Source organism: Clarias gariepinus, chromosome 2 (assembly GCF_024256425.1).
Source record: "Clarias gariepinus isolate MV-2021 ecotype Netherlands chromosome 2, CGAR_prim_01v2, whole genome shotgun sequence".
NCBI classification, from domain to species: domain Eukaryota; kingdom Metazoa; phylum Chordata; class Actinopteri; order Siluriformes; family Clariidae; genus Clarias; species Clarias gariepinus.
Window position 1 is genome coordinate 42,427,573 of NC_071101.1, and position 26,046 is coordinate 42,453,618.

Consider the following 26,046-nt stretch of genomic DNA (forward strand, 5'->3'; position numbering starts at 1 on the left):
TTTTATTTGAAGCAAACAAGAGCAATGAAACAAACTAACTAGGCAGCTAAATCGTTAAATGTACATGAACAGAAGGTAACTTAAACATGCAAATGAAACTGCTGCCAGGTCATTGTGAGTGATTTTTAAAAATATTTTTTTAATTAATTTATGTATATTTATTCTGAATCAGAGCTGCTGCAGGATAGCATTTCTATGTCTTCCACTGGCTGTGTCGGGTTACTAAATATGGCTAGAGCCTCTGGGCAGTTTGGGTAAAATGCTTGTGGTCCCAGCCGTTCTCTAGTCCCAGGAACGCTTACAGAGTAGGAGCACAGATCTTCTATTTCTACCTCTGCTACTGACTGTTGTAGGTAGAAATTATTATATGGATCAACTTTCTCTTTTGATAAACCTGGATAGAGAAGCTGTTTTTCTGATCCTTCACTAGTCTCCGCAATGCCTACAGAGTGTAAAAAAAAAAAGTGGCATATAACATAATTGTAAAGATTCATATAACATAAATATATTAATAAAATTAATAATTTAACTCTTACTCTTATATTCTTGCAGTTGGGTTATGTTGACATATCCAGCCAAACAAATGATATAATCTTTAAGACTCTTAAAGTTAAAAGGCTGAAATGAAGGCTTTTTCGGGTCATCATCATATAAATGCCATGTGTTTTCAAAAGACTGAAAGCACATAGTCATATGCTGTTCCTTTCCAATTAGCAAAAATTGAAGTGCAAAGATCCTAAAAGAAAGATACATATATAAGTTAAGGACATAACAGGAATTAACATTTAAACTTTAGATTTAAACTTCAGTTTGCTATGTAAAATTATTTTGATGCATATGTAGAGTTACCTTTCCTTCACATTCACACAAAGTGGCCATTCAGTATTCTTGGAATTAATATAATTTTCACAATGAACCAGAATTAGAGTTGGATCAGATGGGTCACCCATGACAAATACTTTATCGTAAATCTTAGGTATGCTGCCAGAACATCCATCAAGGTGCATGCAGAGAAAAAAGATATAACACCCATGTTAAAATATACAAATATATAATGTATAAACTATACAAATTCTAAAGTATACAAATGTTTCTCTGTATGCATTGACTATTTCTTAAAACATCTTAAAATTGTACTGCTTGGACATTTACCTGGGTATTTCTTTGTAGATGGCCAAGTCCTTCGGGGCATTTTTCCTATAAGTAATTTCTGCACATGCCAGTTTACTAATCAGTGGGAAATAATCCTTGACATTACCATAAAGGTCAAGTTTTCCAAGATTTAGCTCTTCCACACAGAGATTTCGAGTCTTAATATATATTTTTTTATTTAACAAAGACCTAACTTTTGCGAAAAAGTCATTACTATGCAAAAGAGAGTCTATATTTGGATATTTCATGCAACTTGTATGAAAAGCAGCTAGCAATGAGTCCAAAACACAGGTATTAGTTAACTGGCATAAGTCAGAAGGGCCACCAGCTTTGATGTAAGGAAAAGGATCTTCAATCAGCATCTGTAAATTATGTAGCCTACAATAAAAATGAGAACAAAGAGATGCAAAACAGTTAATACAAAATGCATAAAATTGTGTTGTTTTTTTTAGAACATTAGTATTAGTAAATAATAGTTAGCTAACTAGCATTCTTGTGTTTCAGACCACTACTTCAGTTTTATAACTAGTGATATCTGTTTATGATTTAACATCTCAGTTTTTTTTTGTTTTTTTTTATGCTAGAATACGCTCTAGTGAGGTGAAACTAGCCAGACTACAGTACTATAAGAAGTCTTGTCTAAAGTGACTGTAAAATGATTTATTAGCTGCAATAAACTGCATTACTAGTTATTATTCATTGTTTATAACCACTGGAACTTATTCACCTTCCTATATACTGTAACGCCACAAAAGGAAATAGTGTTGGTATAGTATAAATGCAGGTCAAAGAAATCTTTTTAATTAACCCTGTGTGGTGTGGTGTATAAAAATGTGGTGTGAGAGTGTGACTTAAAGACATAGCCTGGTGAAGATAGAATAAAGGGGCTATATATTTTAATACTGACACACTGTACCTGCAAATACAACAATGTTCAACAAATTGGCCATTATTGACATTCATTATTTTTATATTTTTATATTAAATTGTTAAACAATTTAGTTGTTTAACTACCTCACGGCAGAAAAAACACCTCATAACAGGTTATTACTACCTCCATGCTTTACTGTAGGAATGCTGTTATTTTAAATGTATACACTATACTTGTACAGACATATTTTTTGTTGTTGTTGTGGTCAAATAAAAAAAAAAGGTATTTCTAAATTGCTGTAACTGCTTCAGCATTGCTGAAGGCGTCTTGGTAGCCTCTCTGACCAGTTTTATTCTGGCTTTTTCATCCAGTTTGGAACTACATCCTGATCCAGGGAGGGTCTGTACTGCACCAAATACCTTTCACTTCTTAATAATAGACTTCACTGTGTTTCTAGGCAGTGATGAAGCCTTTGAACTTTTTGCATCCATCTCTTAACTTTATTCTTAATATTTTATCATTCTTGAATTTTATCCCAAAGATCTTTTGACAGTGCCTTATATATATATATTTACAGTGTACTGTGGTTAGTGGAATTTGCTTGTGATTTTAAAAGGGATTTTACTAATTGCATTGCGCTTTTTTTCCTGCTCCCCCGCAGTCGACCAGGGGTGATGTCCCCTAGCCACCTTCCTCCAGATTTTATACTCCTAACTGAGAAATCTTAGCAGCCAGTCCCTTGCCTTGCTCACAAACTTGAATCAGGGTGATAATGAGCTGATAGACCCACACAGTGACATAAAAGACTGCAAATGGGAAAACTCTCACCTGTTATATTCCCAAGGCTGTGGTCGCAGTCCTTCTTTAGTCTTAGGAATAGGGAAGGAGTATGATGACAGATCTTTCATTTCCACATCCTGTACTGACTGTCTTGGGTCTAAATGTATGGGATGGTTTACACCTGAAACAAAACACTTTGTTCCTCCTCCTCTTGTCTCAGTAATGCCTACAGAGTAAAATAAAGAAAAATGAGTCACTAAGGACCTCAGATGATATATACCAAGAACATTAGATGATACAGGGGTAAAAGGTGAAAATGCTAATTACATACAGTATTTGTGAAGCATGGGTAATTATTATTGACAGTCAGAATCACCTACTGTAATATTTGTAATTCATAAAAGTAATGTAAAACATTATTTGTATTAAAGACCACTAGTATAACAAGGGTTTTAAGAATCACTTCAAAAACATGCACCAATGGTATAAGCAGGATGAATAAACAGGAAAAATGTGCAGAGATTACCAAAGAATATTTACACCACTGAAAAAGGCAATGTTATCATTATAGTATATGCTTAAAGTATAAGCAGTGCAGCAGAATAAGACAGAATAAACAGAATAAGCAGCTCACCTCTCATATCTTCTGGTCCATGACTTTTGTCACATGACTCTCATAGATGCTATGCGGTGCATTACACAGCAAAAGAATTAACCGATTATTCTCATAAGTCTTCTAGTCCAAATCGTTCATTTTTTAAATCTATTGCACTGCATAGCGTCTATGGAAGTCACATAACAAAAGAACGAACAACTCGGACTAAAAACTCATAGGTTCTTTTTCCTGTGTAATGCACTGCATAGAGTCACATGACAAAAGAATAAATTATTCAGATCAAAAGAATACAGATGTGAGCTAATTGATTCTTTTTCTGTATATAACCTACGGTGGGTTTGCAATGCTTTGCGCATTCGCGCCCAGTAGAAATGAAGGAATCACTCTCCGAGAACTACTTATTCCACTGAGTCACTTTAAAGACCCATTCAAAAAGAACGAATCGTTCATGAACGACCCATCACTAGTAGAAACCCCCTCGGGTTTCCTAAAGTCACCTGGTCATGGATGTTAAAGCTGAGGTTATTTTCAAAGTTCTTCTACTTGTTCTGATTAATTGATTGCTATTTAAATGCTTAGGTTTAGAGATGCATTGTGATAATGGACCCTTAAGCTTGAGAAACTTATTCCTATCACTGAAAACTTCAAAAAAAATTGGATCTCACATGTGCCTTTAGTATATACCCTTGTCTTGCACTCTCAGAACAAAGTTAGAATTTTAGGAATTGAGCAGTGCTCCAGATTCTGACAATCACTAATTAGCCCATGATTCTCTCCAGTAAACCCAATGAAAAATGCACACACAATGATAAAATATTTGACCGGTAGTCTGAGAAGTGTACAAGAGTAGAAGAAGAAAAAGTGACTTGATCCAGGCTTTAAATCTGGCTCGTTGTTTTGGTATACCTACTCAGATGGTTTCTTTCTCTCTCCAAATGCTCATTCTGTTACGTCTGTGCCTTGTTAACTCTGTTTTACTTAAGCTTCTCTCAGTCACTGTTAAGTGCTAGATTGTGCATTAGTCTTGCTGGTCAGCCTTGATTCTGTTTTGGTTATTAAACCTTTTGCTGGTTTCTAAATTCATGGAAGAGGAACTAGGGTGAAAAAACTCCTGGTTTTCCCCAAATATTGACATGTTATCAGTCCTCTTCTTGCTAGTGATTCTGTTTTTGGTTACTTGCATTCACAATTTGCTTGTTTACCTTGACCTGTCTGTTCCTTAACCATAATCCTACACACTTCTTTAGTCCGCCTGCCTGAACATAAGACTGCAGCAGCCATCTGTCCATTGGTAAGTCATTGCCCACTGCTCCTAGTATTGCTTTGTTATAATACATTTTAAAAAGACTGAAGACTTTTTCTGGTGTCTTGCATTTGAGTTCCATCATTAAGTTCTCATGATGAAGAAAATGATGTACGACAGCAGAATTAATTGCAGATACTGTGTCATTGCATCATTAACAAGGGTCAGCTCTCAGTTTGTATGTTCTGAAGAAGGTTTTGAGGTGATTCTCACAACCAAGAATGGTAAAATAGATTAGATACCTCAATTGAAATAAAAAAAATCAATGCATACCAAGTTTATATTCCAGAGCTTGACTCATGTTGATGTATCCAGCCAAATAAACCACATAATCTTTAACTTTATCCAAGGAAAAAGACTGGAAAGAAGGCTTTGCTGGGTCATTATTATAGTGAAGCCATATATTTGAAAAGAACTGGAAGCACATAGTCATATGCTCTCCTTTTCCAAGCAGTAAAAACTGAAGTTGAAATATCCTGAAAAAAAAAAAAATGCACTGTTTATGTGACACAGATCATTACAGGAATTTGAATTAAAATTTTAATTTTACTGTGTAAAACTGGTTTTGATCTATTGGTACATTTACCTGTTTTTCTTATCTTCAACTAGCAACAGTGGTTCTGTTGTCAAACCGTATCCCAGAATAAGAGCCGGATCCGCTGGATCTCCCAAAGCCTTTATACGGCTGAATGTATTGAAACGTCTCCCATGACAAACACACAAAATAAAATAAAAATAATTAAGTATAGTAATATTTCCTTTTACGTATTAACATTTTGTTAAGCTGATTATTGTTTTGAAGCTGCTTATACACTTACCTGAGAATTTCATTATGAATGACACTATCATTTGGGATTTCTTGGTCAGAAGTCATTTCAGCACATACCAGTTTATTAAACAAATCAGAATGTTCTTGCATATTGCCATAAAAATCAATTTCTTTATACATGTGATCAAACCAAACATGTTTCAGCTGCCATGCACTAGCAATACGAGCTTCAACATATTTTTTGCCATTTAATAAAGCCATAATATTTTTTAAGGGCTCGTCAGAATTAAAAAGATATCTGACATTTTGAAATCTTACAAATGTGGTGTGGAGTGCAGCCAAATGTGAGTCAAGAACACATGTTCTTTTAAACTGGTATGAGCAAAATGAAGCACCAGCTTTGATGTAGAAAGAACTCTCTTCCAACAGCCTGGAATTAAAATGAGAAAACAGATATTACAGAAACTATATAAAAGGATCGCAGTGGAAAATAAGGGGAAAATAAACATGAAGTAATAAATTATTTTAATAAAATATATTATTTAAATAAAAATAAAAAAGCTTAAATATAATTTGATCCCAATACTGATTTTAGGAAAATTAAACTGAATGCATGTTCACACTGACTAGATGTATTTAAGTCTCAGTTGCAAACTCACATTTGCTCTGAAGAAAGACATCTGATTATATGTGGATTATAAGAATATTATCATAATATACTTATTATCTTACTGCTTTGTTTGTTTTCTTGTTTACATTAATTTTTTAAATAATCACCTCAGTGTTTTTCCATATATTGGATTGGCATCAGGGGTTTCCTGATGATAATCAACTTTAGCGCAAACCAGTTTATCAATAATTGGGAAATGATCTTTTACATTGCTCAAACGGTCAAGCTTATTGAAATCTTCCAGCTCTCTAATCCAAAGAGCTCTAGCTTTAGTATACGCTTTTCTATTTAAAGTTTGCATGAGCATTCTAAAATATTTATTTTATACAAAAAGAGCTCTTATATGTAAATGTTTGATGTAGAGAATATGGAAGGCAGCCAATAGTGAGTCTGGGTAAAACTGGTTAGAGCCAAAAGTTGATTTGATGTAGGAATTCTGAGTTCCGCTGATCAGCCTCAGCAGGACCACGAGCAGAGCTAGCAATAAGTTTTAAAAAGCTATTTAAATAATGATAATTTTGCACTTTAAACACTTACCATGTAGACATCTCCCTCTCTGTCATTAAAAAGTCTAAAAAGAAAAAAGAATGAAAATAAAAACATGGTCGTTCTTTAAAATGAAAATAACTGACAATCCATTTATATTGTTAAATAGATAAAAACGATTGTCTTACCACCACCATTTCTTGTGCAGCGCCTGGTAAAAAGAAAATATTTATTTGCATGGGGTGATTGATGTATATTACATAACTAAAGAATCAAAGTATTAACTGATTTTCCAATTTGAACAGTGAATCAATAAGCTATTTGATGCATGATATAACAAAACTATGATTTTACCTTTTATTTGGTATATCACTCACATCTGAGGCTAAAGAAAAAGACACACACACACACACACACACACACACACCAATATAAGGTCAGAAAGGTCAAGTATTCAGCTGCAGCTAGCAAAGAAAACAACTTAGGAGATTTAAAATGACTGGAACTGGGTTAACAACCCCACAAAAAACGAATAAAGATAATTTAAGCAATTTGCATGGCAAAAAATAAACCCAACTGTAAAACTGTAAACTAAACACTGTAGGTATGTCCAATACTGAAAGTAAGAGCATTATAATACACACACAATGTGACGAGAACTCACAGATTTATAACTAACAGTGCAGTGTGGCCCTAGGAAAACCACTTGTTATACAGTAGAATCCCATCAGAAAAAGATTGGATTTCGGAGCAATGGAAAAGTTTATTTGGTCCAATGATTCCAGACTGACCCTTTTCTAGCGTGATGGCATGTCAGGGTAGGAAGGGAAACGCCTGAAGCAATACTCGACCACTATATACTGTATAGTCGACCACTTTCATATAATAAATGAACAGGTTATTACATCAAGACTTTTTCTTCCCTGATAGCACACCTATATTACAGGACCCATGTTGCAGAGAAAAATATTGCTTCTTCCTTTTTCGTCTTTTATTTGTTTTCTTTCAGGGGTCACTACAGCGAATCATCTGCCTGCATCTAACTTGATCCTCTGCATCTTCTTCTCTCACAGCAACTAACTTAATGTTTTCTTTCTCCATCCATAAATCTTCTCTTTGATCTTCCTCTAGACCTCTATCCTCATCACTCCCAAAGAGAACCTAAACATCTTCAGCAATCCATCACAACGTTAAATGCACAACCAGAGAAAAAAAAGACATTGGATCAAGTATACACTAATGTAGCACATGCAAATACGGTACAGGTTTATACCCATCTTGGCCTGTCTAACCATCGGTCACTTTTGCTACATCCAAAGTATACTACAAGGAATAAAACTGCTGGACTCAGTGTAAGGACTGTATGACTATGGCCTGATGATGCTATCCCTAGGCTTCAGGATCGCTTCTCCCCTCACAGACTGGGACGTATTCAAGGACCACGGACCCATCACACATAAGTCTCTAAACAAATACACCTCATCAGTCTTAGACTACATCAATTATTGTGTAGATATTGTGACATTGTGGAAGCAAATGCGTGTGTCTTCCAATAAGAAACCTTGGAAGACACACAAGGTCCAACTGCAGATTAAAGTCAGAGATGCATTTAAATAATTTAAAGTATTTAAATCTGGTGACAGGACAGCATATTGTACTGCCAGGACAGCACTTAGGAGGGGCATAAAATCGGCCAAAATTCAATATAAACGGCGGATTGAGGCCCACTTTTTCCACTCCCCAACTCCCCAAGGTGTGGGAGGGAATTAGGGTGATAACAGACTATAAGAGAATGACAACTCTCTCTTTTAACAGCTATGGACACCCTAGTGGAGGAGTTAAATAACTTTTATGCCCGTTTTGATAGAGGCAATAGAGATGTTGCCCCAGTCATGAGCAGTCATGAGATAGGACAGTGTTTCCGTAACATCAATCCCAGGAATGCTGCTGAACCTGATAGTGTGCCAGGCCGGGTGCTCAAGTATTGTGCAGCTAAACTGGCGGAAGTCTTCACTACCATCTTTAATTTGTCACTGTCCACATTATGGGTGTCAGCATGCTTCAAAAACACTACAATAATTTCTATCCCCCAAAAATCTAACATTACCTGTTTAAATTATGACAGACAGGTTGCACTTACACCCATACCTGCAAAATGTTTGGAGAGGTTGGTGATTAAGCACATCAAGGATGTCATACCACCCACACTGGACCATTACCAGTTTGCATACAAAGCAGATAGATTGATAGAGGATGCAGTGGCTATTGTGCTTCACCTTATGTTGGAACATCCAGAGCACAAAAATACGTATGCTAGGCTTCTCTTTGTGGACTTTTGTTCGGCATCTAACACCATTTTGCCAAATAAGCTCCAAATTAAGGTCTGTGAACTAAACACTATATAGTGTTAAACACTGTATTGCGTAACTGGACTATAGACTTTCGAACGAATCGTTCAAAAGTGTCTCCCTTCCTTCTAATTACATCATTAAATTCTCTGATGACATCACGGTGTAAGGCCTCATCACTGACAATAATAAGTCGTCATATAGAAGGGAAATAAAACATATGGGAGCTTGGTGTGACACCCACAACCTGGCCCTCAACATCAAGGAGACCAGTGAAATGATTTTTGCAAGGGCACAAAGACCATCCAATTACGACTTACTATAAGAAATAGGACGGTAGAGAGGGTTACCAGCTTTAAATTACTTGGCCTCACAGTGACAGAGGACCTAACGTGAGGCAATAACATCACCTCTGCCCTAGGAAAGGCCCAGTAGTGCTTCTTCTACCTAAGGAACCTGAGAAGAACTAATCTTTCTCAGCAGCTTCTGGTGAAATTTTACCATTGTGCTATAGAGAGTGTGCTAACATATGGACTCTTGGTGTGGTTTTCCAGTTGCACTAGGGCGGAACATAAGACACTACAGTGTGTGGTGAAATCAGCTGGAAAAATCATCACGACTAGTCTTCCAGATATAAGTACCATCTATACTACACACTGCATTCGTCAAGTGCACAACATCCTGCAGGATCAGCATCAACCTGCACAATACCTGTTTCAGTTACTGCCCTCAAGTAGAAGGTACAGGTCCATATGGGCCAGAACCACCAGACTGTCCCACAGCCTTTTCCCAACTGCTGTAAGGCTGCTAAACGATCAGTCCCAACCCTCTTACGGTTGAAATAGGATTGGTCACCGTTAGTATTCTTGTTAGCCAATCAGAGATATCCTTAAGCGTTACTACTGATGAAAGGGCAGTGAATGAAAACAGGTAAGAAAAGTTTCTGAAGAAGAAAAGGCACAAAGTGTTGGTGTTGTGTGTTGCTTTTTAGAAGAGAGGAGCTAAAGGAGACATCACTGCCCGTGAGCTTTAAAAAATCTAGAAAGTCTCTTTAAAGTTATTTATGTTTCCAGAGTTCTCTAAAAAGTGCTGTAAACGTATTTAAGTAAAGTGGGTTAATTCAGTTAATTTTAGTTTGTTTGTAATTACAGCTAGGTGACCGGTCACATTAGTTAGTTTACAGAGGTATACATAATAGAATTGGTGTAATAGTAAGAACAATAAGTGTGTATTGCTATTTTTGTTTATTTCTAGAATTAGACTAAGTATAAAAGCAGAAGAGGATTAAGTTGATGTTTACATGGATAGTATTTATTTATATCTATGTTTGTTTTCTTTACAGGGGATTCTTTTATTTCTCAATTTGATAAGTGTTTATTTAAAGTACTTATTTTTTGTAAATACGTAAACAATATATTTTGTTTTTTATACACCCAAGGTTGTGTCTGTTTACTGTTCATAATTACTGGGGTGGAGAGTGTCCACCAGGTAAAGCCAGTTAGGCAACGGGTGAGAACCCAACCTAGGAATCCAGGTTAAATAGTTAAATATAATTTATCTACAAAAGGGGGTAGGGCATTTTCATATTTAGCTCCAAAGCTTTGGAATAGCCTTCCAGACAGTGTTCGGGGCTCAGACACAGTTTCCCAGTTTAAAAGTAGACTCAAGACGCATCTCTTTAATCTGGCATACGCGTAACTCATCCCATAACTTCATACTTCAGTACACCTATCCTGAATGGCAACTACGCTAATTCTCTCCATCTGTTCTGTACTTTTCTACCCATCCCGAGGCATCTGGAGATTGTACCAGCTTCAGTAGACAAAGGCCAACCCTGCGAGGTTTCTGAGGCATCCAGAGAAAGACCAGCTCCAGCTGAATTCTGCCTTATTATGGTTGGAGCTACACATCCTGCTCCTGTGCTCCCAGTGATCCAGATCCCATCTGCCCTCTGCACCTACTGACTCATCCCTATGCTGAACTGGACTTCATGTTAATTTAAAGAATTTCTGTTATATTGGACTTTCAGCTGCATAACACACATGGTGTTATATCATCTCTATCTGTTATCACCCAAATGAGGATGGGTTCCCTGTTGAGTCTGGTTCCTCTCAAGGTTTCTTCCTATTGCCATCTCAGGGAGTTTTTCCTTGCCACTGTCGCCGTCACCCTTGGCTTGCTCATTAGAGAAATTTCATTCATTCATCTCATTATTATCTAGACACATTTTTCTCACACATACACAATTTATTATTATTATTATCATTATTATCATTATTATTATTATTTTATTATATATATATATATATATATATATATATATATATATATATATATATATATATATATATGTATATATTATTTTTATTATTAATAATTATTATTATTAATAAATTTCTTTCATTTTTGTGAAGCTGCTTTGAGACAATGACCATTGTTAAAAGCTCTATATAAAGAAAATTGAATTGAATTGAATTGAATTTTCCTTTCTATCGCAAGATTACAACTTTAGCTAAAATACACTAATATGATGATAATGTCTTAGCATATGACTACTAGGTAAATTCTTCACAAGTAACCAAATCTAAAGTAAAACATAATTCATATATACACAAAGTAAATATTAAGCTGCAAATATCAAGATTTCCATTTTTGTGCTTAATAAAAAGGGCTAATTATCTGTTTTTAATGGGGGGGGGGGGATACTGTGAATGCACAACAGTTCACAGTATCTATGCATATATAATACCAATATCTTGATCATGGCATTTATAGTGACATTGTTCTAACAACCTTATGTATTGTTTATTTAACTATTATTGGCTGAGATCTGAGATCTTGACATTGTATTGAGAGTTAAAAGTCCCAAAGGCTTTTAATATGGTTAAAGTTGGGACTCTGTGGTGGTCAATTCATGTGTAAAAATAAATCCTCATACACACTTAACCACGATTTGAGCCCAGAGAAACTTGCCACTGTCATCCTAAAATACGACAATGCCATCATGGAAGAAAAACCCTATTGTTTTAAACTGGTCATTCAGTACATTAATTTTTATTAGTAAATAACTTTACTGAAGCAGCCTCAGATCATAACAATACCTCCAAAGGCTTGTACAGTGGCCACTAGGCATGATAAGTGCATTACTTCAGGTTCTACCCTTCGTACACGTACAGTATGCACCCACAACTCTTTAAATTTTTTCCATTAATCTGGGTTCAATTTATGATATTTTTATCAGTTTTACTAACAAGTGGTTTTTATATGGCCACACAGCTGTTTAGTTCCAATCCTGTGAGTTCTCGCCACAATGTGTGTGTTAAACGACTTCACCCTTTAAATATAGCTGGGATTTATACTCTAAATCTTTTTTAAGGATACTTTACCAAATATTTACGTGATCTCCAATCATAGTCATTTATGTTTTTTTGTTTTTTTTTAATTCCTATTGATGGTTCAGCAATATGTTCCAGGTTTTAATTAAGGTTGGACAGCTCTTAACATAATCGTGTCTCATTTGTTGTTTCCTTATCTTAAAGCAGGTCTGGAACACACTAACATCAATAAGCTATAATACTTTCTACTAATAACACTACATAATATTAACACATTACCATTAAATATCAATACTATATAAGTAAACTGGTGACAGAATCCTGGGCACCCAAGGCTCATTTATTAATTTATTCCTTAGGGGAGCAAAGGCTAGTCAGTCTGGTTTGATTCCACAGAAAAGCCAGTGCATCTGAATAAAAAAGTAAATGATGGTCATGATAGAAAGACACCAGAACACCCAGTTTATCACAGCCTGCCTATTTATACAATTCTTTGGTCAGTTCAAAGAATTGTATAAATTTAATAATATTATAAAATTTAATAATAATTTGTCTAATTTCTGAGAAAATGTTACACCTCATCAAAATAGTTCCTGATATGACAATATCAATTGATATTAAAAACACATTCTATATAAATGGTAATGTTGGCACGTTTATTAATGAGTTTATCAATAATGTGAATGTAAAGTCTGAAACTAATAAGTAAAAAGTAATGAATGTAGAAGAAGCCCTCGTATTCAGTAAAAGTGGGACTTAACATTTATTTAATTTCTTTGTAGTTTTTTTTTTTTTTTTTTTACTTTTTTTTAATACGTTTTATAACCAAAACTTTCTCTTTGTGCTGTGAGAAGTTGTTGATACTACTGTTGTCCGCTTTTTAAGTAGCAGCATTTTTAAGGCTTTTCTCATGCGCTTATAAAACATTTTACACACAGGAATTATCCCTTTAGTTTTAAAGTCTAGAGCATACTTTAAGTTTTACTTTACCCTTTCTTTTGAATGCTCTACGTTCCATATCTTTTTTATTAAACAGCACAGCTCGGGAGCGATGTCGTTAAGCAAGTCGGCCACAGACACTACAAAAAGGAAATTGACGTTAGTATGAAACAAGGATATTTCACAGTAAAACCAAAAATTGTTACTTCAAATCAGACTAAACAGTGTCGATATTTAGAAGAAAATCATAATTTCTTTTTTTAACCTTTTTATTTACCTTTTTTCTTTTACTTTTTTGCGAGCCGGAGGTACTCGTCTGCCAGATATGATGAGGAAATGGCGAAAGCTGCGCACGCACAACAGGAAATAGATTTGGTACAAAATGACTCCACACTCCAGATATTACGTCCTACCTCCTTTTATGAAGAGGTGTTTGAGATAATTAAGTATTAAAAACTATTGAAAGTATAAATCAAGGTGAGAGTGAGTTTTATTAAATCACTTTAGATATGTGTATCTGCCAAAAGTCAATCTGAATGTTGCATAATCGTTTCAAGCCACATCAAAGCATTGAGTCATTACTGTAATTTTTTGCTTGCAGCATATTCTTTAACTAAATATCTTCTCTGATCAGTTCATGTTGCCAATAAATAAGGTTTTTTAAAGATTGCTTTAACAAATTGAAGTTAATATATAATAAATAATATATAATAAAATTTCCCTGCATTTATCCAGGAACCTCCGCAGTCCAACAAGGGATCATGGAGGCCTTTTTTCACATAAGTGAAAATCAAAATTGTTATTTAACAGAAGAGGAAAAGTTGTTGTGTGTATATAGTCTTGGTTTACAAATACCAAGTATAATGTATCAGACATGCCCTTCTTGTTTTGACGCAGAGCATCATGTGATCACAACTGATCCAATGGTTTTTCTCTCTCTTGTGCTGTGGAATTGTGGATAATTGTCTCCCCTGTTCGGTCTTAGGATGCGTCTCTCATGAGTATAATCAACATCCGTGCATGCATGTACTGTTTACTGTACCACTTTGACCACGTATTTGCGCATAAAGCCTCTGGTATTTTGTGTTTGTACATGTGTGTGTGTGTACAGCGCGCGTGTACTGTTTATTATTACACACGTGTACATGTATGTACTGTTTATTATACAGTACTGTGTGTGAGTGTAAAGCAAAATCAAGTTCAATTCAATTCAATTTTATTGGTATAGCTGTCAGTGTTGCAAAACAGTTTTACACAATCAAAATAATTATTTAAGTTTGTATGGAATGTGAGTGTGCAGGAATTAAAATGGTCAGATGGTCCCTGGTGAGAAAGCCGAGGGTGACAGCGGTAAGGAAAAACTCCCTGAGATGGTAATAGGAAGAAACCTTGAGAGGAACCAGACTCAACAGGGAACCCATTCTCCTTTGGGTGAAACAGAAAGCAGTAAATGATCTGCATTTATACAGTGTGTAGGGTGGGAGGCAGTTCAGCTATAATAGCTGATGTTAATTGATGTTAATATGGAGTCCAGGTAGTTATTGGAGGCCCAGATAGACTTGAAGGAAATTTCAGTTCTGAACTATCTAGCGACTGCAGCCAAGTCAAGGCCTCAGAGAAACAGCTGTCAACCCCAGTCAAGGCCAGAACCGTCTTCATGGTAGAGTGAAACCGTCCTCAGACACTGGACACATCCCAAAGAGACACATGGGGCATCCATGTGACGAGATCTCCAACCAGAAGCGGGGCACCAGCATGAGGCAGACATGTCCAAGCGCAGAGAGAGTCTGGATCACTGGCAGCTCAGGAACGACATGTGTAGCTCGACAGAGAGAAGGAAAAAGAAAGAGGGAGAGCAGAAGAGAGTCTCATTAAAGAGATTAAAGATGCATTTTCTCTGTCTCTCTCAGCCTGCACCTATTCAGTGTGTGTGTGTGAGTGTGTGAGAGTCATTGGACAGGAATTTATTTATACTTTTTTAAATGGTACAGTGGAGGTTAATTTGCTTTATTTTTACCTTATATTTTGTATTAATTATGCCTATGTATTTTTTTTAAGTTTTCATTATTTCTGATAAGTATATATATATATATATATATATATATATATATATATATATATATATATATATATATATAGTGTGCACGTGTGTGTGTGTTTGTGCGTGTATGCGCTGTGTGTTTGTGTGTGTGTGTCATACTGTAGGTTGTGAGATTGCAATAAGGTTGCAATTACAAAACAGGTGAGTTTTCATGAAAGCCAAAACTTTTATTGAAACAAATGAGAGCAATGAAACAAGTTAACTAGGCAGCTAAATCGTTAAATGTACATAAACAAATGGTAACTTAAACATGCAAATGAAACTGCTGCCAGGTCATTGTGAGTGATTTAAAATATTTTTTTAATTAATTCATGTATATTTATTCTGAATCAGAGCTGCTGCAGGATAGCATTTCTATGTCTTCCACTGGCTGTGTCGGGTTACTAAATATGGCTAGAGCCTCTGGGCAGTTTGGGTAAAATGCTTGCGGTCCCAGCTGTTCTCTAGTCTCAGGAACGCTTACAGAGTAAGAGCACAGATCTTCCATTTCTACCTCTGCTACTGACTGTTGTAGGTAGAAATTATTATATGGATCAACTTTCTCTGTTGATAAACCTGAATAGAGAAGCTGTTCTTCTGATCCTTCACTAGTCTCCGCAATGCCTACAGAGTGTAAAAAAAAAAAAAGTGGCATATAACATAATTGTAAAGATTCATATAACATAAATATATTAATAAAATTAATAATTTAACTCTTACTCTTATATTCTTGCAGTTGGGTTTTGTTGACATATCCAGCCAAACAAATTATATAATCTTTAAGACTCTTAAAGTTAAAAGGCTGAAATGAAGGCTTTTTCGAGTCATCGTCATATAAATGCCATGTGTTTTCAAAAGACTGAAAGCACATTGTCATATGCTGTTCCTTTCCCATTAGCAAAAATTGAAGTGCAAAAATCCTAAAAGAAATATACATATATAAGTCAAGGACATACAAAAGAATTAACATTTAAACTTCAGTTTGGTATGTAAAATGATTTTGATGCATATGTAGAGTTACCTTTCCTTCACATTCACACAAAGTGGCCATTCAGTATTCTTGGAATTAAAATGATTTTTACAATGAACCAGAATTAGAGTTGGATCAGATGGGTCACCCATGACAAATACTTTATCGTAAATCTTAGGTATGCTGCCAGAACATCCATCAAGGTGCATGCAGAGAAAAAAGATATAACACCCATGTTAAAATATACAAATATATAATGTATAAACTATACAAATTCTAAAGTATACAAATGTTTCTCCGTATATTTGTTAAAACATCTTAAAATTGTACTGCTTGGACATTTACCTGGGTATTTCTTTGTAGATGGCCAAGTCCTTCGGGGCATTTTTCCTATAAGTAATTTCTGAACATGCCAGTTTACTAATCAGTGGGAAATAATCTTTGACATTACCATAAAGGTCAAGTTTTCTAAGATTTAGCTCTTCCACACAGAGATTTCGAGTCTTAATATACTTTTTTTTATTTAATAAAGACCTAACCTTTGCAAAAAAGTCATTACTATGTAAAAGAGAGTCTATATTTGGATATTTAATGCAACTTGTATGAAAAGCAGCTAGCAATGAGTCCAAAACACAGGTATTAGTTAACTGGCATAAGTCAGAAGGGCCACCAGCTTTGATGTAAGGAAAAGGATCTTCAATCAGCATCTGTAAATTATGTAGTCTACAGTAAAAATGAGAACAAAGAGATGCAAAACAGTTAATACAAAATGCATAAAATTATGTTTTTTCAGTGTATCATTTAACAGCCAGTAATACCCCATAGTTGTTATCTAGCTAATAGTTAGCTAACTAGCATTCTTGTGTTTTAGACCGCTACATCGGTTTTATAACTAGTGAATGACAGAAAGTGAAACAAGAATGAAATACCTTTACTAGTCATATCTCACCCCCTGCTTGCATATTTATCATACGCTTCCTTCTATTTACTGTATAATTTACCATCTCAAAATTTTTTATGCTAGGATACGGTTTAGAGAGTTGAAACTAGCCAGACTACAGTACTATAATAAGCCTTGTCTAAAGTGCCTATAAAATGTTTTATTAGCTGAATTTACTAGTTATTATTTATTGTTAATAATAATTGTAACTTATTTACCTTTTCCTTTCCATTTTCTCTGCAAAGAAAATCAAACCAAAAGGCTCCTTCCTGTATATACTGTAGCGCCACAAAGAGAAATGACGTTGCTATAGTTTAAATTCAGGTCAAAGGAAACATTTTAATTAACCTGTTTGATGTGGTGTATAAGAATGTGGTGTGAGAGTGTGACTTAAAACCATAGGCTGGTAAAGATACTGACATACTTTTATGTATGTCAGTATCTAAATTTATGTACCTGCAAATTATAACAATGTTCAACAAATTGGCCATTACTGACAGTTATTATTTTTTTTTATCACTTTTTACTTCACCTTCCTTTGGCCTTTTTAGAAGCAAAAGATCATGATTGTTGTTCTTTCAGCTCTAAGGTCAAAGCAGTGCAGGCACAACAGCCAGTAAACTTAGAGTGAAAACAGGAAACTGTTATGAAGTGAGGTTTGAGAGAAGGTAGTTTCAAAACCATCGAAAGCATGAATCAAAACGAGTGTCTGTGTTTCTGTAAAACCACTTTGGTTAAGGACGTCTGCCAAAAGCTATGAATTTATTGGAATGTATCCTAACATATGATTAAATAAAATGATCTAAATATTTAATTAAGAGAATAATGTAGCCTTAATTCATTTTCATAATTAATTCAATGTTCAAAATGTTTTATCTGCTAAATTAAACAGCCCAAAGAGGGGGATTCTAGCAGAGGTCAAAGGTCAGCCTGTAAACTAAACACAAAGTGGCAGTAAAGTCAACAGGTGACACACTAACCAGGTGATCTGTGCCTACATTTAAAACAAACACTTTACAGATTATATTCAAAATATATTAACTAATATATATATATATATATATATAAATTATATTAAATACTGTACATATTCTAACAACATTTTGACAACATGGATTTATGCCATACATTTTGTATGTTTACAAATCCTGATAGGCGGCCGAATAATAATTCAGAGTTTGTATTCTGGTTGTAAGTTTGTGGTCAGGTCAATGGGCTTGATCAAGATTTTCTCTGAACGCGACATGAAACCTAACCATCTTAGGAGTGCTCTCGGAAAAACTGAGTAAAGCTGTAAAAAACTATGATCCCTGCCATGAATGTCAACAAACTGCAGACATCAGAGGAACAGGGAGATTCGTATGAACCCATCATTTATAAGGTTTAGCATTAATTAATGTCTGTTAAACTTGCAGAGGCAAACAAGAAAGATGTATGCTTTAAATCAGGCCTACAAGGCCAACAGAGAATTTTGTTTTATTAAGACTGATTTAAAACACCTGATTTTAATTTGCAGGTCATATCTTCTTACTGTTCTTACTGTGAAATAATCAAAATAATATAATAGCCATTCACCAGCTATAACTGACCAAAAGCAAACAAGTGAGCAAAAGACAGCAAATATATAAAAAAAGAAGTTTGTGGAAATCTTGTGAACATTTTACTTATAACTATTGAGGTATTCAATAATTTTTTAAAACTATTTTACAGTTAAGAATGTCACAAGAAGAAAAAGGCAGAAATGAACTGATCTTTATGATTGTTCACTTATGTACCAATAATTAAATTAACATATTTGCCAATAAAACAAATAAACAACTATTAAGCAACTATTAAAGTGTTAAACAGTTGTTAAACTATTTAGTTGTTTAATTACCTCGCTGTAGTAAAACACCTAATAACAGGTTATTACCACCTCCATACTTTAATGTAGGAATGCTGTTATTTAGATGTTGCATTGTATTTGTACAGACATATTTTTTTGCTGAGAAAATCAAAATGACCCCAGCTGATCACAGGTAAATATCAAATAGCTTTGTGTGCTATTGAGAAGGTAATTAGCTTCACCTGATTGAGTTTACTCCATTTTTAACAGAGATACTTTTTCAAATCAGTGATTCTGTTTTGTTTTTTTTTACATTTTTTTTCTGACATGTTGGTGTTATATCTTTCAATTAGATGTTAAAAGTTGCACTGAGTAAATAGCAGGATAAAACAAATTTTGCCAGTCTTCATTTTAGGCTGTAAAGCACCAAAATGTGATTATTTAGTGGGTTGATTCTTTTTTATACCCACTGTATATTAAACTTTATCTATAATTAACTATATGCCTTTGAAGCTATCTAGCTGTTGTTGATGTTGTTAGTCTTTCAACTGCTCCCATCGAGGGGTTGCCAGTGGACTATCCGATTCGCACAGAACTTTGGCAGAGGTTTTATGCTGGATGCCCTTCCTGACGCAAACTTCCAATTTGGGACAGGCACTGCATCCAGTATATATTTACAGTGTACTGTGGTTTATTTAGTGGAATTTTGAAGTGTACTGTAAGTGATTTTACTAATTGCATTGCGCTTTTTTTTCCTGCTCCCCCGCGGTTGACCAGGGGTGATGCCCCCTTGTCCCCTTCTTTCACATTCTATACTCCTGACTGAGAAATCTTCCAGCCAGTCCCTTGCCTTGCTTACAAACTTGAATCAGGGTGATAATGACCTAATAGACCCACACAGTGACATGAAAGACCGCATTTTGCAAACGAGCAATAAAAAACTTATTGCACGAAAGTGAGCATTTTTCTTAAATTGTCCTTTTTTCCCTTTATGCCTGCTCAATGCCACCCCTGGCAAGTTGCCACCCTGGCTTGTGAGTTCTGAGCGAAGAAAAGCGTAAACCCTGTGTTTCCACCCGGAGGACTCTTCAGTAACCCTCTGCAACCTTCAGGAACCCTCTCAAGCATATGTATGTGCATGTGTATGTAATGGTGAAACCTTCTGGTTCAAAGTGCTAAATTCCATTTATTACAATAAAAGGTTTTGATAACAATGCAGGAAAAATTAACTAAGAAAGAGAAAGATGGACAGTTGACATGTTGCGTGTTAAATATACCCAAGTCAAAGGAGAAGGTGTAAGGTAAAAGAAAGTGAAAATTCAAATGGTGAAAAGAATGGCAATTCAAGTGGAGAAAATGTAAAATACAACAAATCAAAGTGTAATATTTTAGATTTAAGGAAGACAAAGAGAAATGGTACTTAAGTGCATACACTTACAAGAAGCGTCCAGCACATGATTCAAAAGCAAAGCAGGGTCTTAGTGTTATTCAACTCAAAGATTTAGATAGTTTGTAAGATACTGATCAAAACAATGAGGCCATACATTTTCAAGAAATATATACTTTTTATTGAAAAAAAAGCATATGAATTAGGCAGCAAATCATAAAATTAACCTAAAAGGGAAGTCCAGGCCCCCCAGCAGTTGGAGGTTCGACATGGGGTCCTTCCCACTTAACTATTGGAAACTAAGAAAACAACAAATTAAAATAGCAAACCGTAAAAAGATGCTGCCTAACAGAGTAAATAGTCTTTTACTATGACTTTTTTTTTTTGATAACTATCAGGGCTGCTGATAGAAAGCTATATCTATGTCTCCCTCTAGCTGTTCTGGGTCACTTAATATGGGGGGAGTACTGTATGATGACAGATCTTCCATTTCCACATCCTGTACGGACTGTCTTGGATCCAAATGTATGGGATGGTTTACACCTAAATCAAAACACTTTGTTCCTCCTCCTGTCTCAGAAATGCCTACAGAGTAAAATAAAGAAAAATGAGTCACCAAGGACCTCAGATGATATATACCAAGAACATTAGATGATACAGAGGTAAAGGTGAAAATGCTAATTACATACAATACAGTATTTGTGAAGCATGGGTAATTAATATTGGCAATCGAAGAAGGTGGTGCATGTTTTTGAAGTGATTCTTAAAACCCTTGTTGTAGTAGTGGTCTTTATTGCAAATAATGAATCACATAACTTTTATGAATTACACATATTACAGTAGGGGATTTACTGTAATATGTTTAATTTTACAATAGAAAAATAGTAAAATAAATTAGACACCCCAATTGAAAAAAAAATCAATTCATACCAAGTTTATATTCCAGAGCTTGACTCATGTTGATGTATCCAGCTAAATGAACCACATAATCTTTAATTTTATCCAAGGAAAAAGACTGGAAAGAAGGCTTTGCTGGGTCATCATTATAGTGCAGCCATATATTTGAAAAGAACTGGAAGCACATAGTCATATGCTCTCCTTTTCCAAGCAGTAAAAACTGAAGTTGAAATATCCTGAAAAAAATAAATGCACTGTTTATGTGACACAGATCATTACAGGAATTTGAATTAAAATTTTAATTTTACTGTGTAAAACTGGTTTTGATCTATTGGTACATTTACCTGTTTTTCTTATCATTAACTAGCAACAGTGGTTCTGTTGTCAAACCGTATCCCAGAATAAGAGCCGGATCCGCTGGATCTCCCAAAGCCTTTATACGGCTGAATGTATTGAAATATCTTCCATGACAAATACACAAAATAAAAAAGAAAAGAAAAATAATTAAGTATAGTAATATTTCCTCTTACATATTAACATTTTGTTAACCTGATTATTGCTTTGAAGCTGCTTATACACTTACCTGAGAATTTCATTATGGATGACACTATCATTTGGGATTTCTTGGTCAGAAGTCATTTCAGCACATACCAGTTTATTAAACAAATTAGAATGTTCTTGCATATTGCCATAAAAATCTATTTCTTTATACATGTGATTAAACCAAACATGTTTCAGCTGCCATGCACTAGCAATACGAGCTTCAACATATTTTTTGCCATTTAATAAAGCCATAATATTTTTTAAGGGCTCGTCAGAATTAAAAAGATATCTGACATTTTGAAATCTTATAAATGTGGTGTGGAGTGCAGCCAAATGTGAGTCGAGAATACATGTTCTTTTAAACTGGTATGAGCAAAATGAAGCACCAGCTTTGATGTAATAAGAACTTTCTTCACTAATCAGCATCTGCAACTCCAACAGCCTGGAATTAAAATGAGAAAACAGATATTACAGAAACTATATAAAAGGATCGCAGTGTAAATATTATTCTTTGTTTTTAACATAGCAAGGGAAAAAACATTGAGCACAAATAACTGGTTTATTTATGATAGGCATTTTAGAGGGTTAACCCTTAACAACCTTGTTGGTAATAACTTGAAAAGTGTGTGTTTTTTATTTATTTTTTTTTTTTTTGTGTGTGTGTGTGACAGATAAAATCACAGTTTAAATTGTATTACATCCAATTTAGGATATTTGTTTTTCCATAAGAAAAAGAAAAGCCAAACAACATTGCTACGTAATGAACATCACCCTAATAAATTTAGCCACTGGCTCCCCTCAGACAATCATATAAGTCAAGAGCTTTTGTTCTGGTTACTTGTTACAGTACATTTATACTGTATGACACAGTATTTTAAGGCTCTTTCCACCATGTACATATCAGGCTGCTAAAAGGGTAGTGTGCTTATATTACGGTAGCCTAATTATTTAATCATGGGTGCCCATGAAAGATGGTAGAACCTGCATTAGGCCTAATGGTTTTTAGAGGTAGAACTTTTAACCTTACCTTTGTGTTTCCATTTTAAAAAGTGCTCTCAGTCTAGGAATCACAGCAACTGATTGCTTCTTATTCGTTAAAATGTTGTAACAGTGCCAGGTCACGTGAATGCTGGTAACACAGCCACCTGGCCTATGTGCACATAACAAAAGGAAATCAACGGTGGTTTAACATAAAGGCATTTTCCCTCAGCATAATTTTTACCTAAATAATCATTGTGGGAGTGTATTTTAAAGATGTTAATTTGTTTTATATTTACTTTATATTTTGTATTAATTATTTAATTTTCCATTATTTATTTTGGGAAATTCTTCAATTAACGAGTGTTTTGAAAGACGAGCCCACTTCTGGAATGAGTTATGTTCATAATCCAAGGTTCCACTGTATAGTGTGTGTGTGTGTGTGTGTGTGTGTGTGTGTGTGTGTGTATAAAAATTGATAGGTAGGTAGAATTCCAGAAAAGTTGGGATGTTTTTTAAATTGAAATACAATACTTTTTGCTTAACTAAAAGACTTTAAAAAAGAAAGTCCCACCCCATCCCAACTTTTTTGTGACCTGTAGCCGGGTTTACATTCTAAATGAGCTCATTTAGTGCATAAAGTGTAAAATTTAGAATATAATTGGCTCAAGTGATTTTAAAAGTCTTAATTTTCATTCTATTTAAATTTACAAAACTTTTTTTAAAATTCGTGTTGTACTATTACTTTACTTCTTCTACCATTTCAGTTAGTCACAAACTAGCAAACTAAGTTTTTTTTGTTTGTTTTTTTCCTTAAAGCATATAGCCAAATACATTTTTATTAACAAACAAAACAAGACATTCATATTCAGAGCATATTTTAAGTTGTACTTACCCTTGATTTAGTAGAAGATAAGATTCTTTACTGGCCGTATATAGTTAAGATGTCTGCCATGTTTAACTGCTAAAAGACAAGGAAGTAGAGGAGGTTGATTATGAACGATAGCAATGATGATACGATGGGTGGTACCAATGATACATCAAACAAAAAACAGGAAATGGTAGCATATTATTGTGGTGACGAATTGTTATTTTCAAAACCAAGTATGAATTCACATGAATTCTGACGTGGGTTGGTTTTTTTGTTTTTTTTTCTGCAGTGTATTCCTCTATACTAAACTAACTTTGTACAATTTGAAGATGAATATTTTAGAATCTTCTCAGGTGACATTTGCATTTTTCTCACTTTGGCATTGATGATATCTAGCATTAGTTGTATGAGGTTAGATTCACTAGTTACCTTTTGAAATTCACTTCTATTTACTGTAATGCATTACACAATAACAAACGTGGAACAAATGAAGCAGCTAATCACATCTTATGCTGGATAGTAACTATCATTTTATCATTTCGGTATGTGTAGGTTTAGAATATTTCATACTTTTTTAATAAGATTATAAAAATTAGCCTTACAAATAAAACCTGTAATATGTTTATATTTATTTAAAGATTTACATATTTATGTAATTTTCAAAAGCTTCAAGTGTTCATTTGCTGTGGGTAACCCAGATCTTGATGTTAACCAGATTTGGTTACCAGATGCACCCACAGTGCACTAACTGATCATGTGGGTTGTAAGTTGTATGTGTAGAAACACTGACTGCAGCTCACCTGTTGGCCTTACTGTACATGGGAGACAAACAAGTTTATTAAATTTTAGTTCTTGTAACCTTTTAATAGGCTTTGTTATTACATGTTAATACATCAAATTGTAAAGTAAACAACATTGTGATTGATATTAGCTATGTGTTGTTCTTGTAATCCTGCATAAATCATTTATTAAAGGTAAACTTACTAAAGTCTATGAAACTGGTAGTACTGTAGTCAAGAGCAGCATTAGACATATACTATACCAATATTTGTGTGTTTTACGATTAAAAACAGTAGAAGCTAATGTATTACTAAAAAGCATTTATTTTAACAAAAGAGAATGAAGAAACAAACTAAACAGGTATTAAAATCATTAAGTAACAAAATCAACATAAAGAGGATAATCAAGGCATCCCAAGAAGGTACAGGTTTGACCTGAGGTCATTCTCACCTAATTAATGGATACTAATAAAATAACAACATAAAATGACAAATTATTAAAGATGCCATTTATTTTATATAAAATATATAAAATAAATTTTCACTAAACAGAATCGGGACTGCGTATCTGTGTCTTCCATTAACTGCGTCTGGTTGATGATGATGGCAGGCAGCTCTGGATATGGAAGAGAGGCTGTGTTCCCAGCAATGGTGGCCAGTCAATCAGGGGCACAGGCCCCTTAGAGTTAGGCAGTCCCAAGCCCGGAAACAATGGGAGGGTTGCATCAGGAAGGGCATCTGGCGTAAAACCTGTGCCAAGTTGTAGTGTGGACTGGATGTTCCGCTGTGGCGACCCCTTGCCAGGATCAGCCGAAAGACCAACAACAACAATGATGCTTAATCACCTGATAAATAGCTATTTACAGGCTATTATAAAGGTTAAATTAAAATTAAAAAAAAATAATAAATAAATTGCACCACTGGTTCCCAGTCTTTCTCCAGGCTCAGGAACAATTACAGAGTAAAGGGACATATTTTATTATCCTGATAAGGTACAACTCCAGTAACCTAGAATCAAAATAGGAAACTTAAAGATGCAAAATAATTAAAGCAAATAAAACACTTTTTTTTTTTTACATTTTACATTTTCATATACTTGTAAATATTTTTTTACTAGAACATTTGCTATCCATTTTTTCCAACTTGAAAACCCTTTCCTTTTAGGCTCTAGACCAGAGACTTTGATTGGCCTCATAGCCAGTGTCGATTAGTATTCAAGATGTCCTGAAATCCTTCAAAATACTGGAATATGGTAGTGTATTCCAAATGTTACCCAAATCTTTATCCCACTCAGCATCAGTGGCTCTGTGGTTTTACCTGGGAAGTCGCTACACACAAGTTCATCATATCCAGGGATCTGAAATGGTTGTGAAACGCGGTCTTTACGGGTTAGAGAGTGCAGCAAAGATTGTTCTTTCTCAGACCGTGGATAAGTTCAACCTGATCTAGTTCTACAGCCTTCGATTCCATCCTAAATCTGTCTGGTTTGAAAACACAGACCACAACC

The 26,046-nt window shown here is 34.7% G+C and overlaps 1 protein-coding gene and 1 long non-coding RNA gene across 4 annotated transcripts; both read right to left on the reverse strand.

The window, feature by feature from the left end:
• Positions 1-23,849, reverse strand: LOC128542542 (uncharacterized). Of its 3 annotated transcripts, XM_053512433.1 has the most exons (13): positions 13,547-13,596; positions 13,321-13,409; positions 7,002-7,032; positions 6,836-6,858; positions 6,699-6,732; positions 5,541-5,921; positions 5,309-5,425; positions 4,996-5,198; positions 2,852-3,029; positions 1,153-1,530; positions 850-981; positions 537-736; positions 1-442 (listed from the first exon to the last, which is right to left on the reverse strand). In XM_053512433.1, exons 2-13 carry the CDS (start codon positions 13,346-13,348, stop codon positions 159-161), a joined length of 1,989 nt encoding a protein of 662 aa, XP_053368408.1. In that variant the 5' UTR covers positions 13,349-13,409; positions 13,547-13,596; the 3' UTR covers positions 1-158. The 3 variants fall into 3 exon arrangements, with proteins under 3 accessions (XP_053368408.1, XP_053368427.1, XP_053368417.1); XM_053512452.1 differs by lacking the exons at positions 4,996-5,198; positions 5,309-5,425; positions 5,541-5,921; ... (3 more) ...; positions 13,321-13,409; positions 13,547-13,596 and adding exons at positions 21,402-21,604; positions 21,713-21,829; positions 21,952-22,353; positions 22,939-23,061; positions 23,785-23,849; XM_053512442.1 differs by lacking the exons at positions 5,541-5,921; positions 6,699-6,732; positions 6,836-6,858; ... (1 more) ...; positions 13,321-13,409; positions 13,547-13,596 and adding exons at positions 21,952-22,353; positions 22,939-23,061; positions 23,785-23,849 and having other exon boundaries at positions 4-442.
• LOC128542561 (uncharacterized) lies at positions 16,377-17,529 on the reverse strand. The gene is made up of 3 exons (XR_008365666.1): positions 17,478-17,529; positions 16,665-17,042; positions 16,377-16,502 (listed from the first exon to the last, which is right to left on the reverse strand). It is a non-coding gene; the product is annotated as an uncharacterized LOC128542561 (long non-coding RNA).
• Positions 23,850-26,046: the final 2,197 nt, after the last annotated feature.